The sequence below is a fragment of the Camelus bactrianus genome, chromosome 19 (assembly GCF_048773025.1).
Source record: "Camelus bactrianus isolate YW-2024 breed Bactrian camel chromosome 19, ASM4877302v1, whole genome shotgun sequence".
Classification (NCBI taxonomy): Eukaryota; Metazoa; Chordata; class Mammalia; order Artiodactyla; family Camelidae; genus Camelus; species Camelus bactrianus.
The window spans coordinates 12,914,580-12,930,578 of record NC_133557.1 but is presented as its reverse complement, the minus strand read 5'-3'; the positions used below and the strand labels follow the sequence as shown (position 1 = coordinate 12,930,578).

Genomic DNA, 15,999 nt, shown 5'->3' with positions numbered 1-15,999 from the left:
CTCCTCCTTCTCAGGCTCTTTTACGGGAGCCCTTAAATGTTGGGATTCTCCCAAGATCCTGTTCTTTTCAACCCGCAGTGAAAAGGGGGGAATCCTCGTGAGGACAGAGTCTGGGAAAGTGGGACTTTGACAAGGCGGCTGAGGCTGGTGAGGTGGGGGTTAGGAAGAGAGCTACGAAAAGCCCGAGGCAGAGGTCAAAGAGGACGGGTGTTTCCGGGAGGACTCGAGCCTCTGTGACGTGTCTGGCGGAGACTAGAGAGAGCAGGTGGCGCGCGCGCGCGCTCCAAACGTCCGGCCGCACGCCAGGCCCCGCCGTCTCGCGCACAGCGCGGGGAAAGCGCGCGGAAAGCGCACCAGTGCGCTCAGCGGCCTCTGTGCGCCTGCGCCGCGTTGCCGGGCGCCCTCAGGAGAAAAGACTATCTAGTGAAGGGGTGGTGGCAGACGGGACTCCGGAAGCCCACCCTTCACCCGGAAATGGTTGTTGAGAAACATGGCGTTGCTGGTGCGAGTCCTTGTGAGTGAAGGAGTAATTTTGTGCCGTTGCCCCCCGGGCCCCGGGGTTGGAGTCGGAGAGGGCGGGACGGGAGCAACTGGACGCAAGTGCAGGAGCGGAGTCTGTGCGGTAGCGAGGCTGCGCGACCGCTTCTCTGAGGGGAAACTGAGGCATCTTCCCACCTTCCCCTGCTTTCGGTTTGCTGGTGGCTTCCCCTCTTTGAAGAAGGGGAGAGAGTGATGTCGGTCCTAAATTTGACAAAGCTTGCTTTTCCTGGGTCGCCACCTGTGACCGCTTCCCCTCGTGGGGAGGGAGGCAGCGCGTGGGGGCACTGATTGGAATTTCAGGAGACTTGGGTTCTGGTTCCTGTTCTGTCACTAACGCAGAGTGTGACCTTGGGCAAGTCACTTTTGGGCTTAACAGTCCCCATGGGCAAAGCATGGAGGAAAATCTGCAGGTCCTTCGGATTCTGAGGTTCTCTGGGTTTGTCCCATAGATGAGTATATCAATTTGTAACTGCACGGTTGAGTGGAATACTGTTATAGGCTATTGGATTGAGAACTACATGAGAACTGGGGTCATATCTATCATTTTCACTTTGCCTAGCACAGTGAAATAAATATTTACTGAAGGAATGAATGAAATAAGTGAGGAAGAACTGCCCTACTTACTAGCATCCGTATGGGAAGCTGCTGCACTTCTTGTGATTCAGTTCTGATCCTTTTTGCAGACTCTGACCTCTAGGAATTAAAGAGAAAGAAAGTGGCAGCAGAAAAAGTTTAGGAGGATAAAGAGCTTGGTTCCTAAGCATTGGAGGGATGGGAGAGTTAATAATTTTAGAAAGTCTTTCAAAAACTGGGTTAAGGACATTGTTTTTCATACCAGACACCGTCTATTCCTGCCTCTTGCTATCTTTTGCGTTGTGTGAGAAACTTGAGTTTCTAATCTTTTTTTCTGTGGCTTGTAAGAACTGCGGTTTTATTTCTTGTATTCCCTGTCAGCCTTGCAGAGTGCAGTGCCCTCTTGCTGCTCAGTGAAAGTTTGTTTGAAGAGTAGCGCCTATAACCTACAGAGAGTTTCATTTGATGAAGTGATTGTTGATGCCATTGATTCAGATCTGAAGACTACTGGGAAAATGGCAACTAGGATGTCCTAAGTGTTTTTAAGATGGATATTTGGGGGTAAAGATGAGAACTTTATTGGGCTCTAGACCTGAAATGAATACCTTAACTTGTCTTGGAAGTTAGTGGCTGCCCTAGCTATCTTAGTCTTGCCCCTGAGCATATGGATGGTTGCAGGTTTATTTCTTCTTATATGGTAGCATCCATTGAAACCACTTCTCTAACTACCTTCTGTTAGTTAATTTTTTCCTTTTTATTTATCCCTTTCCATTCATCTTTTTAGGTAAAAAGCAAGTTTAGATAAGTCACTTTCACTTTATACCGTATATCGTAATTCTCTGAAGTTTTCTTATATATTGTAATGTGTGACAAAGCAGCAGAAACTCCCTGTGTACTAGAGAGTGACAGTAAACATGAAAGTAGAAGATATTTATTGATCACCTATTCTGAAGAGGCATTTGATTAGGCATTGTGAGGCATTCAAAGATTAGGAAAGCGCACCTGTCTGGGAGTCGAAAGAGCCTTGTTTGAAAGCTTGGCCCCATTGCTTAACTATGAGTGTGGCCTTGAGCAAGTCACTTAACTTCTCTGAGCCTCAGAGTTTCTTAATTGTAAGTTTGATAGGATTGATCAGAGAATCAGTTGGTACAAGTGACATTTTAAACGCTTTTCTTCCCTTCCTTTTTTTCCTCCCCTTCCTTTTAATTCCACAACTTTTTGGAGTGTTTACTACATTCTAAGAACTATCCTGAGGGACTGAGGATGAAAAACATAGACCTTATTCTCATGTTTATAATTTAATAGCAGGGACAGAAAAGAAAACTACTAATATAATTCTCAAAATGCTGTGATAGAAGTCTGAACCAGGTACTGTGGTAGCAGAGTAGAAGAGCCTGAGAACAAGCATCCATCAGGGAGATTTCTGAACTAAGTGGGAGAGTGTTAGATGGGGAATGGGGAAAAGGGCATAGAGGAGAAGCATTAGCTTATGCTACTGTGCTAGACAACCAAGGAATTGTGAGTAAATTTCTTTGTCTGGACTCAAGGGCACTTATGGGGAAGTGCAGGAGAGGAGGCATTGCTTTGCATATCATAGTTAGGAGTTGAGGATTTATCTTGAGGGCAGAGGGGAGCCACTGAAGTATTTCAGCAAACAAAGGGAAGATTTATTTTTAAAGTTTTTTTTTAAAAAAATGAATTTTATTATTATTTTTTAGTGGAGGCACTGTGGGTTGAACCCAGGACCTTCCATATGCTAAGCACACACTTTACCACTGAACTATATCCCTACCCTCCCTTTTTAAAGGTTTTTTGATGCATTTACTCTGCTTTTTCCCCTCATTTAAATTTTTAAAAATAAGTAATAATTGACATACAATAAATCACATTTATTTTATTGTACAATTTGGTGAGTCTTGACACAGGTCTGCACCTGAAAAACCATCATTATAGTAAGTAATTAACGTGTCCGTCACTCCCTACAGTTTCTTTGTGCCCTTTTGTAATTTTTTTTTATTGCTCTCCCCTCCAACCATGACTGATCAGGGGAACATTTTTGTTTCTTCTCTCATTTTTAAATTGAAATTTAAAATTTTTATTTTGAAAGTATAAAAAAGTAGGAAAAAAAAAAAAGTCAACATAGTACACGCTCATATACTCACTACTAGATTTTTGTTTTTACAGATCCCTGTAGCAATTGTGGATAGATCAGAGAGGGCTGAGATTGGAGTCCCTAAGGCCAGTCAGAAACTACTTAAATAATCCTAGAAAAAGTGATGAAGGCCTGTACTAAGAGGGGAGGGACAAAGTGGTTAAAGAAGGGATGGTTTCAAGAGATATTGAGGAAATAGAGTCTACAGGACTTGGTGAGATTAGATGTTAAGGGTGAGGGAGGGGGAAGAGTCTAACAGTGAATCCAAGGTCGGCCTAGGATGACTGAATTAATAGCAGTGCTCTTCACTGAGAATATCTAGCTGGAGATGTTTGTTTTGCTGCTGGAGATTTGGTGTTCAGGAAAGAGAGATGAAATACAGGTTGTAGTTGAAACAAAATGTTGAGGTTTCCCGAGCAGTAATACTGATATCTGTATTTATAGGGCATTTACCATGTGGTAAGCACTCTTAAATAACTTTATATATGTGAACTTACTTAATCCTTACAACAGCTCTTTGAAAAAATAGGCACTATAATTCCCCCACTTTGCAGATAAGAAACCACAGAGAGAGGTAGTATCCCTGAAACATTCTCATTAGTCTCCCCTTATTTTTCCTCTTCTGTCTTTTTGGCCAGATTTTACCCTTCTCCGGTGATAGGTTTGGGAAGGAGTAAACTAAAACACTGCTATTGCTGAGTAGTTCTGGCAGAGGAAATGGACATCTGAGCAGTGCAGTGGGACTTACTGTTTTATGGGCTGTCCTGGGTATTGGTAATCATTTTTGCTTTTCTTTGATAATAGTGGAAATTGCAGAAAGCCACACTGGACTTTTAAAAAAAATTGTAGTAAAATACATATAACATAATTGAGCATTTTAACCAATTTTAAATGTATAGTACTAAATGATACACTAAGGTATTAAATATGTTTACATTGTTATGCTTCCATCACCATTGTCATCCTCAGAACTCTTTTCATCTTGCAAAAAAGAAACTCTATACCAATTAAAAGATAAATCCCCATGCCCCCCTCTAGTCAGCCCTGGGCAATCCATTCTTACTGTCTTTATAATTTTGACTACTCTAGATACCTCATATAAGTAGAATCATACAGTGTTTGTCCTTTTGTGACTGGCTTATTTCACTTAGCATAAAGTCCTCAAGATTCATTCACATTATAGCATGTGTCAGCTTGTCCTTCCTTTTTAATGCTGAATGATATTCTGTTGTATGGAGAGGCCACATTTTGCTTATCCATTCATCTGTCAATGGATGTTTGGGTTGCTTTCATCTTTTGGCTATTGTGAAATAGTGCTGCCATGAACATGGGTATACAAATATTTGTTCTAGTCCCTGTTGACACTGTTTTTGATTATGTGATCAGAAGTAGAGTTATTGGATCATATGGTAATTCTGTGTTTAGATATTTGAGCAGTTGCCATTCTGTTTTCCACAGTAGCTGCACCATTTTACATTTCTACCAGCAAAGCACAAGGGTTTCAATTTCTCCACATCTTTACCAACACTTGTTTTCTGTCCTCCGCCCCATAGTGGCCATCCTGTTGGGTATTAGGTGATATCTCACCATAGTTTTGATTTGTATTTCTCTCATGATCTGTGATCCTGAGCACATGTCATATGCTTATTAGACATTATATATATCTTTGGAGAAATGTCTATTCAAGTTCTTTGCCCAGTTTTTAATCAAGTTGGTTTTTTTCTTGTTACTTAATTGTAAGAGTTATATATATATTTTGTAGTCAGTCCCTAATCAGATAAATGATTTGAAAATATTTTCTCCCATTCCATGGGTTGCTTTTTCACTTTGTTGATCATATTCATTGACGCATAAAAGTTTTTAATTCTGATGAAGTCCAACTTAACTATTTTCTACTGCTTCTGTTTTTGGTGTTATAGCTAAGAAACCATTGCTAAATCTAAGATCATGAAACATTTCCCTTATGTTTTCTTCTAAGAGTTTCATTGTTTTAGGTCTTACATTTAAGTCCTTGATCCATTTTGAGTTAAATATGATATATTTTTTTTATATGATACAAGGTTTTACTGTATTTTTTGTTATTTCTTAGTGTTTGCCTTAGGAATTACAGTTTATACCTTCATTTATAAAAATGTGATTTGAATTAATACCAGTGTGATTTCAATAATATATAAAAACCTTGATCCTATACTGCTTATTACTTCCCTCCTCCTTTGTGCATTATTGTCATTCAAATAACATCTGTATACATTGTATGCCCTTTCATAAGGTTTATGCAGTTTTCTTTTACATTAAAAATCAAAATCAAAAATAATTACAAGCAAAACGTTTATACTGTATTTTTAACTTATCCATATAGTTACCTTTACCAGTGCACTTTATTTCTTGATGTGGATTTGAGTCTCTGTACTATCAAAGGTCTTGTTTCAGCCTGAAGTTCCCCCTTTAGTATTTGTTGTAGGACAGGTCTGCTGTTGACATATTTTCTCAGTTTTTATTTATCTAGGAAGTCTTAATGTTTCCTTCACATTTGAATGATAGTTCTGCTTGTTTGACAGTCTTTTTTTTTCCCTTCCTCCCTAGCATTTTGAATATTTCATCCCACTGTCTTCTGGCCACTATGGTTTCTGAGGAGAAGTACAGCTGTTAATGTTACTGAGGATCTCTTGTACATGATGAGTCCCTTCTCTTACTGCTTTCAAGATTATTTGTCTTTCAACAGCTTGATTATGATATTTTTATTTTTGGTTCTCTCTGAATTTATCCTACTTAGAGTTGGTTGAGCTTCTTGGATTTATAGATTAATTTTTTTTTATCAAATTTGGGATGTTTTCTTTTTTAAAATATTTGTTTTGTTTTGTTTTTTGTTTTGGTTTTTTGTTCTGGTGGGGGGAGGTATTTAGGTTTATTCACTGATTTTATTCTTAGAGGAGGTACTGGGGATTGAACCCAGGACCTCATGTATGCTAAGCATGTACTCTACCACTTGAGCTATACCCTCCCCCCAGATTTGGGATGTTTTCTGCCAGTATTTCTTCACATATTTTTTCTGTTCCTTTATTTCCCTCCTCTCCATCTGAGACTCCCATTGTATATAAGTTGGTACATTTGCTGGTGTTCTGCAGGTCTTGAGGGCTGTGTTAAATTTTCTTCATTTTTTTTTTTTTCTTTTTGTTCCTCAGGCTGGATAATCTCAGTTCACCTATCTTCAAGGTTGCTGATTCTTTTGCTCAAATCTGGTGTTAAACTTCTCTGGTGAAATGTTCCATTTTATTTATTGTTCTTTTCAACTCCAGAATTTCTGTTTGTTTTTTTGTATAATTTCTCTTTTTATTGATATTCTCTCTTTGCTGAGATACCTTTCTCATACTTTGCTATAGTTCTTTAGATATGGTTTCCTTTAGATCTTGAAATTTTAAAATAGCGGGTTCAAAGTCTTTGTCTAGTTTGGCTGTTGTCTGGGCTTCCTCTGGGACAGTTTATATTGATTTTTTAAAAAATATTTTATTATTGTATTATTTAATTATTTTATTTTGGCGGGGGGGGAGGTAATTAGGTTTATTTGAATATTTTTTAGAGGAGGTATTGGGGATTGAACCATGAGTGCTAAGCATGTGCTCTACCACTTGAGCTATATCCTGCCCCCAGTTTATATTGGTTTTTCCCCCATGTATGGACCATACTTTTTTTTTTTTTAACATATTTAAAACTTTTTTTGAAAACTGAACATTTTAAGTAATACATTGTGGCAACTCTGGAAATCAAGACTTTCTTTTCCAGTTTGTTGTTGCTTTTTTCTGTTTAGTGACTTTTCTGAATTAATTCCATAAAGTCTGTATTTTTTGTTGTGTGCTCTCTGCCCAGTTAGCTTAGTGGTCAGCTAATGGTTAGATGGAAATTTCTTTAAATGCCTGAAACCAGTGAGTCTCCTAGTTTTTGTTGAGGGGCTCTGTGTGCATCTTGGGCACATCTTCAACATTCCGCCAGTCATTTGACAGTTCTGCCTTAACCTTCACTTCCTGCTTGTGCAGAGCCTCCAGGTCAACCAGAGATGAGAGCTTAGGCAATCTCAGATCTTTCCTGTTCTGGGCATATGCACAGACCTGTGCCTATGCATGGTCTTCACATTCCCAGGAGTATGTCAGAGCTTTTCAAAGCCCCTATGAATATCTCATTTCCCTGCTTTTCCTTTTAAACTTTTTTGTTAACCTATTGTTTCCCCCAAGTGTTACATAATGCCTCAGGCAGCCATGAAGTTAAACAATTGCCTCTATTTGTTTTCAACCAATGCTTCTGGGGAAAACGGTTTTCATTCTGGGTGAGTTCCAAGACAGATGGAGTCTTCCAAGAGACTGCTAGACAGATCAAACAATGCCAAACCTTTGTGAATAAGATTTGAGGAGCTTCAACCCCACTCAGGAGTCAACTTTTCTCCAGAGAAGACTAGTTCCTTTTAGTAAGTATTACTATTTAGAAACCAAGTTTGGATGCTACATGTGGTCATTGCAACTGAGGTGTCATTGCCTCCAGGCCCTATCAATACAGGGGTAGGAAATATATGTGTGTGTATACATATACATACAAACATCAATTTCTTTGTGTATATCTCTGTTAGAAACTCATACCAGTTACTCGAAATCCAATCCAGTAGCACAGGGTTTATTCTATCCTTTAACCTTTTCATATCTGTTAACTCCTTTCTCTGAATGAAACTTGACCCTTCATCCTTAATATAGTTACTGATTTGTCCAAATCCTTCCTGTATGTAATCAGTCTTTTGAAAGCTCCTATTGGACATCTCTAATAAAGTAGGAGGAGGCAGAATGTTCAGTAGTTATTGAGGGAAAGCTCGAACATTCTCTGCTTCTTCTATCTGTGTAAGTGTCCTTTTGTAGCAGGCCATATTGTAACTTGTAGGAGAGTTTGCTACAATAGTATTTGTCCTTTCGACTACAGAATTGAGTTAGTATTGATGGCGTTCAGAATACAGGTACCACTGGAGAATTACAGAGTAGAAGATTTGGTGACTGTTGTCGATTTTCATTATTCACAGATTTCTGTATTTGTGAATTCATATACTTACTAAAATTCATTTGTAATCCCCAAATCAACTCATGGTGCTTTTGCAGTCATTTTTGGATGTGCGCGGAGGAGTGAAAAATTTGAACTACAACATGCATATTCCTGACCGAGGTGATACTCTAACTTCTTGTTTCAGCTCTTATGCTGTAAACAAGTATCCTTCTCATGGTCTGTTTAGTGCCATGTATTTTGCATTTTTGTGTTTTTGTTGGTGATTTTCCTGTTTAAAATGGATCCTAAGTGTAGTACTAAAGTGCTGTCTATTGTTGCTAAGTGCATGAAGGCTGTGATGTTTCTTATGGAGAAAATTTGTGTATTAGATAAGTTTTGTTCAGGATGAGTTAGTGCTATTGGCTATGAGTTCAATGTTAATGAATCAGTAACATATATTAAATAAGGTGTCTTTAAACAGAAACACATAAAAACAATGTCAGCTATTGATTGGTCGATGAAAATGTTGTGACCAGAAGCTTGCAGGAACCTAACCCTGTATTTTCCCTAGGAGCAATAGTTCAGTATTTGCTGACTCAGTGCTTGTGGTCACTTTATAAAATACAACTAGGAGGAATAATAGAATCCACTACCTGTAAAGCCTTTTCCAGCTCATGAGTGAGCCAAGGAAAATACTATATATCTTAAAAGCCATATGCAGAAAGAGTCTGATCAGTGGACTGACTGAAGTATAGTCATAAAAAGAGCTGATCTGTCAGAATATTTTGAAATAAAAATGTAAAATCACCTGCAATTTACAATATGCACAGGAAATAAAAACATGAAACTTATCTTTAAAATTTTGGTTTTGAAGTGTTGGTGAGGCAAAAAGACAGTAAAACTAGTTCCCACTTAGTAATGGTGTATATATTATCCTAAGTTGAAGCAACAATTTTAACCACTGGCAAGGGCTATAAATTTTTCTGAACTTGGGAGAATTAAGGTTTGCTAATTGTTATAGGCCTAGTATATTAATACCCATAAGAGGGGGATAAGTACTTCCACAGATTTATATTTATAAATGAAGTGATGGGAGAGGTGGGAAGGAGAAAGGACCCAGTAGAGTCAGTAGAACCAGAACCTTGAGACTAGGAAGACTTACGGAAGCAGATGAGGTCATGATTTGGGTAGTAGTGAAGAAGATTGTCCCAGAGGCACTGACTACAAGGGGATTAGTTTGTGTGGAGAGGAACATTAATTCCCAAACCAGAGAATCTAAATCAGGTTTTGAAACTGCTGAGTGGAGAAGGCAAGGCAAGGTATGTAATTATAATAAGGTGTCTACGGAAATCCAGTTGGTAAAGATTAGGTGTTTAAGTTTAACTGCAGAGGCACTTGGAGGCACTGCAAGCTTTTAAGAAAGGGAATTCCAAGTTCAAAACAATATTTTAAGAAAATGGTTCTTGCTACTGTGATAGTTTGCTGGGGAAAGAGGAGCTTACTTGCGTAATTCAGTAACAATTATTAATAACAAAAATGATACCTTTGTGTGTGATTTACTATTATTGAAGTGCTTTTACAAATGATCCTTGGAACACTCCTGTGAGGTAGTTTTTATTATTCTCACTTTTACATAAGGGAAAATGGAGGTCTAGAGTGTTGAGTAACTAGTTCAGGGTCACACAGCTATTTAATGGCTTGAGATTCAAATATCCTTTCTGCTACACCTCAGTTTCATTTAAGGGTTTGGACAAAGAATTGTTGTTGTAGGATTGGACAAGGAAAGAACAGAGTTGATTGCTCCTTTCTTCTAATAAGAACTGATTTTAAAGTATTGGCATTAGACCAAGTAGAGTCAAATATTACAGAGAAAAACTTTGACATTGGAAAAAATATGATAAAATTATTCAGAAAATCTTCCAAAAGTTTGTATTGTTCCTACTTGTAATTTCCTCTTACCTTTTTTTTCTCTTTGAGCCTGAATCTGCTGAAGTGTCATCTTACAACATACTTACATTTTTAAGAAAGGAACATCTGACGTTGAATGATTCTGGTAAATCTGTCAGCTGTTAGTAAATAAAAAGCCAGTAACTATCTCATTTGCAAACAAATCTTAGCTGAAATGAAATCTTATTTTTAAGCTTTACTTTTCATTTGAAACATAAATTACTGTGATTAGCCACTAGAAACAGTTACACGATTTTAGAACAGTGAGACACTTTAGAAAACATCTCTAGGTTTAAAATTCTAACACTTTTCTCCACCTCACCCCTGGCCCTTCCTGCCTACTCAGGACGAAATGGAGATTCAGATTCAACTTAATATCTATTGAGTTGGACATACTGCAAGGTACATTTGTTATTTTTTAAACTTAAAATCCTGAGAGGTTGTTTTCTTTATTTTATAGAAGAGGCAGCAAATGCTCATAGCTCACTGACAGTGTAGCCAAGAGTCAAATCAATGCTTTCTGATTCTAAGTGCAGGACTCTTTTCACAGAATTATGCTGTATTTTAGTTGGTTCAAGATTAGGTCATAGAGTGTTAGAGCTAAAAGGGACTTTGGAGATGTTTCCTTTACCCTTTCATTCCATAAATGAGCATGGATCCAGGAGTTAGGCTACCTATATTCAGATCTTAACCCCACCATTTGTTAACCATGTGACCTTGGGAAGTTACTTATTCTTATTTTATCCAAACTTCTGTTTCTTTATCCATACACGTGGGATAGTAGCAATATACCTAAGTCCTTGGGTGGTGATTGTGAGATTTAAATGAGTTCATTTATATAAAGTGCCTAGAAAAGTACCTGGTACATAGTAAGTGCTATAAGTACTGTTAGTAATTGTTAAGAGGTAACTGAGCATAATAGAGGTTTAATTACTTCTCAGGATCATATTAAAGTAGCTGAGTTTAAACTAGAATCCAGATCTTTGACTCCTAGTATTGTAGTTGATGCTTGGCAAAGTGTTTTCAAACAGTTTGTGTATCCAGTCCTCATTATGGCCCTATTAGGTCTACAGGTCAAGTGAAAGAAACCCTTGGATCCCCCAGAGTTGGTTCCCAGAGTAGAGATTTCCAGTGCTGTGTACATGGATGCCATTTATACAGTGGAATGTATTTCAGGTTCATAGAATAAAGCAGGCTTCTCATTTAGCAAGCTAGAGCTCCTCCTTTCTCCAAACTAGCCTTTTACTTTGGTCCAGAGACCTTTTTGAGGTCAGTTAAAGCCAAAGGGAAAAACTGGACCTTAGCCATAGCTCAGACAGCCATTTAATCTCCCTTTGTCTTGGAAATCAAGTTGCCCAAGTGTGTTTTCCCACCCTAAAAATTTCAGCTCTAATTTCTTCATCCTTTTGGGGATAATGGTAATCCTAGCACTGTTTAAAGGGATTCTATGAAGGGCAGGTAAATCAGTGTTTATGAAAAGACACTGCAAACTGTAATTTAAATGATAACATAATTGTAAAATGCCTTAGAGTAGGTTTATTTTGTTACTCGCCTGAGAGGGAGCTCATGTCCTCCTGCTTGGGTCAGCTATTTACCAGAATTCTTTTAGTCTGTGGATCAGGAATAGGCAGGGTACATTTTATCCTTGGAGAGATGAGCATGGAGAGGCTTGGTCCTGGTTCTGTTTTGGAAATTCTCATTTCATGTGCCCTGTTCTGGCAGGATTTTTAAACCTAACTTTTTGCCTTCTGCATATGGAGTCTGATATAGATTCCTGACAGATTTTGTGTGTCTTTTTTTTGTCTAGAGGAACCAGATTAGCATCTCCCAGTGGGTTCCAGTATGCAACCGATTGGTACTTGTGTCTCCTACACAGGGACAGTGGAGCAGGGCTCTGTCTGGTACTTCCCAGGTAAGATTTGTTGTTCCTTTGCTTGGTATGAAAAAACCTTAGTGTTTTTGTGCAAATGTCATGTATTTATAGATTAGCCAGCCAAATTGTGTGATGGAAAAAACCTCATGAGACCACTTCTGAGTCTCTGTGGTGCCAGCTCAGACTGATTCCTGCAGTATGGTGTCTAGGATGTTGCTTCTAAATACCCCAGCAGTGGAATTTAGCCTAGGATTGGGAGTGTTTCCAGATATTCATCATAGAGTTAACTTTTCTTCAGTTTCTTTTTGTGTTACTTTTATTTGGAGTAAGAAATATTTCTTTTTTTTTTCTTTTTATGAGCATAAAATCCAAGGAATAATTATTTGAGGCCTTAGTTTACCATTGATCATGTGATTCATTATAAAGTAGTTTACTTTGGATCCTCCTTGAGAGTTTTTCCTCCTGATTTTTGTAAACTGTACAAATAATTTAGTAATAAAGGAAGTAAAAATCACCCATGACTTCAAACCTGTAAACATCTGCTGGTTCTTTTCCTTTTCCTCTTTTAAGTATGTGTATGTGTACTATTTTTTTCCTTTGGTACCTTAACAAATATCCATTGAATTTTATGTTCTGGTGCTTTTTCACTTATGAGTAGACATTATTCATGTTGTTAGATAGATTTCATAATCAATTTTTTAAATGGCTACATGTTCTATTTATTTAGCCTTCATTTATATTAAATTATTTCTATTTTTTTTGCCATTATAGATTTTTAACGTGGTTATCATTTTCTTGTTACATAGTTTTTCTCATTTTTAATTATTTATTAAAGATAAACTCCTAGGAGGGTATACCCTAGGTCAAAGGGTATGAGCAGTTTCTTTCTTCAAAAAGTTGTTTTAATTTATGCTGCCATTAGCAATGTGTATATAACTTTTTCATTATTACCTCTCCTAAACTGAGTGTTTTTTAAAAATTTAAACTAATTGGGTAGATGTGTTATCTTGTTTTGCTTTGCATTTTTTTTGTTTATCTATCAGGGTTAAACATTTTTCTATGTTTATCAATTGTATTCTCGTTTGTGAAAATTGTACGCTTATATCATTTCTCCATTTATCTGCTGATAATTTATTTTTATTACCAATTTATATGAATTCCTTTTATAGCCAGTAACTTTCTTTTTCATATTTGATGCAATGAAAAATTATTTTTGAGTATATAATTATATATATTATTTATTTATACAAATGTCATACATTAAAATACTTAATATAGAGTAATTCCTTCCAACTGGTATATAAGCCTTGTCCTTCTGAGGATATGTCTTGTTTGTCCCTGTATTTCCTGGGCTTCTTACTAAGCCTACACAGAGGAGGCACTAAATGTATGTTGAATGAATGAAGAATGCTTATGCAGAAGAAGCATCTACTTTGGGTAGTCATATAGCTATTTCTTTTCAGAGTTAGGCTATGTTCTATTTTTTTGTGTGTGTACATTGGAAAATTTTAATAGAATTTATCCTATAGTTTTTAAATCATTTGTAAATAATGTGTGCAGAGATGGTAGATGGGGGAGCTCATTATATTAACCTCTGATTTGTGCCTCATTCTTTGAATCAATAAACATTTCTTGAGTACCTAATATGTAACAGGTATTAGGCTCTGGGACAGCATGATAGCAAAGCATCCATGTAAATAACAGGGTTGTCTATCTCATGCTGACAAGATGTGATTTTAGCCAGTGTAAATAAACTGGACATTTTGTCATACTGACTGTACCTCACTGGCACATCTTCCCATCTTTGAGTTCTCCTGCTTGGAAAACTCTGCCTCAGAATGACATTCTCAGGTACATGTCTGACAAGGAGGCAGATTTGGCTCAGAATGAGGAAGAACTTTGTGTTAACTAGAATTGTGGTATAATGGGATGTGCTGGCTGTATTTTGACAAAGTAAATTTGCTCTTACTGGAAATATTCAAGCAATGGTTAGAAGACTGTGTTAGGGGCATGACATAAAATCATCCTTTGTTGAATGAGTGATAGTATCAGATGATCTCTAAGGTAATGTCCAATGCTATAATCCTATTATCATTTCAAAAAGCTAAGGACATTGGACTTTCATCTCTGTCTTTTCTAAATAACCTCTTGAAATTCTGTCATACTCTGATGAGTCTACTTAAATTTTTTTTTAAATTTTGACATAGTTTAAGCTTATGCAAAAGTTATAAAAATAGTAGCATTTCCATATACCCTTCATCTAGCTTCTTCTAATGTTAATTCTCATATAACTATAGTGCAGTTATTAAAACTGGAAAGTGAACATTGATATAATACTACTAACTAATCTATACACCTTATTCCAATTTTACCTTTTTTTCCCATTAATGTCCTTTTTTTGGTCTCTCAATTTGGATTCATCTAGTATTTTCTCAAAATAAGATTGAGGCTATGCATTTGGCAAAAGGGATGTTATTTCCTTCTCAGTGCATCCTAGTAGGGGATACATGATGCCAATATGTCTTATTTCTGGTGATGTTAACTTTGATCACTAGGGTTATTAAATTGGTGTCTGTCAGATTCCTCTATTATAAAGTCACTTATTTTCCTCTTTGTGATTAGTAAATATCTTGTGAGAAGACACTGAGAGATTATGCAGATACCCTGTTTCTCATTATACTTTTGCTCATTACTTTTGCTCATTACTTTTAGCATCCATTGATGGCTCTTTTTTTTAAAATGATATATAATATTAATTAATTCTTTAAAAAATTATGGTAAAAAAGTATAACATTAAAGTTACCACCTTTTTAAATGTGCCCTTCAGTAGTGTAAAGTATATTCACATTATTATACAGTAGATCTCTAGAACTTTTTCATCTTCCCAAACTGAAATTGTATACCCACTGAATACTAACTCCTCCCCCTCTGCCCTGCTCTTGGCAACCACCTTTATAACTTTCTGTTTCTGTGATTTTGACTACTTTAATAGTGCATATGGATGAAATCATGCAGCATTCAGTCTTTTGTGACTTATTTTGCTTGACATAATGTCCTCAAATGTCATAGGCTTTCTTTTTTAAGGCTGTATAATATTTCATCATATCAGTATACTGCTGTTTCTTTATCCATTCTTCTGTCAGTCAGCATTTGGGTTGCTTCCACATCTTGGCTACTGTTGAATAGTGCTGCAGTGAACATAAGTGTGCAAATATTTCTTCAGGATCCTGCTTTGAATTTTTTGGATATATACCCAGAAGTGAATGGATTGCTATATCATGTGATAATTCTGCTAATGGTTCTTGACTGCAGCAGTCATTACTGTGGTGTTTGCTTGATGGTCATTTTCTAATTCCATCATTACCTACTACATTTATTGATTGGAATTCTATTATAAGGAAGAGTTGTCACTGCCCCTCCATTTATTTATTTATTTGTATTGGTATGAGCTAATTGATATTTAATTTATTCTATGAATTATAATCCATTATTCTTGTTAATTATTTTGCTGATCAAATTGCCCCCTGTTTGGCTGTTGGGAACTCCTTCAAGTTCCTTTCTATGTGTCTTCATCATTTTTTGAACACTTTCTTATTTCTTGACACCACAAGATATTTCAGGTTCATGTTGTATTTTCTTTGCTCTAGTCCTAGAGTCAACAATTTCTCTGGGGAGCCCTGGTTCCTTTTATTGAAGAATGATATTTGAAATATTTAGAAATCAAAATCTAGGTGCTAAATGTGCATGAGCCTATGTTCTTGAATTCTACTCAGGTTTTTTGAACCACCTAGATATAGAGGAAAGAAGGTAGTTCTCAACATATGTTTTATCCTACTTCTCTGAGCCTTAGTGTCCTTATTTCCAAAATGGGGAAAAAATAGTATCAACTTTGCAAGGTTGC

General features: G+C 36.8%; 1 protein-coding gene across 1 annotated transcript in view; it reads left to right on the top strand.

Moving 5' to 3' along the window:
• Window positions 1-308: 308 nt before the first annotated feature.
• The window catches only part of UQCC1 (ubiquinol-cytochrome c reductase complex assembly factor 1), an 86,403-nt gene continuing 70,712 nt past the window's right edge, over window positions 309-15,999 (top strand). The window contains exons 1-2 of the mRNA XM_010960812.3: window positions 309-514; window positions 12,033-12,137. Of these exons, the coding sequence (XP_010959114.2) occupies window positions 491-514; window positions 12,033-12,137 (129 nt within the window). The 5' untranslated portion in view covers window positions 309-490. The remainder of the gene's footprint in view (window positions 515-12,032; window positions 12,138-15,999) is intronic.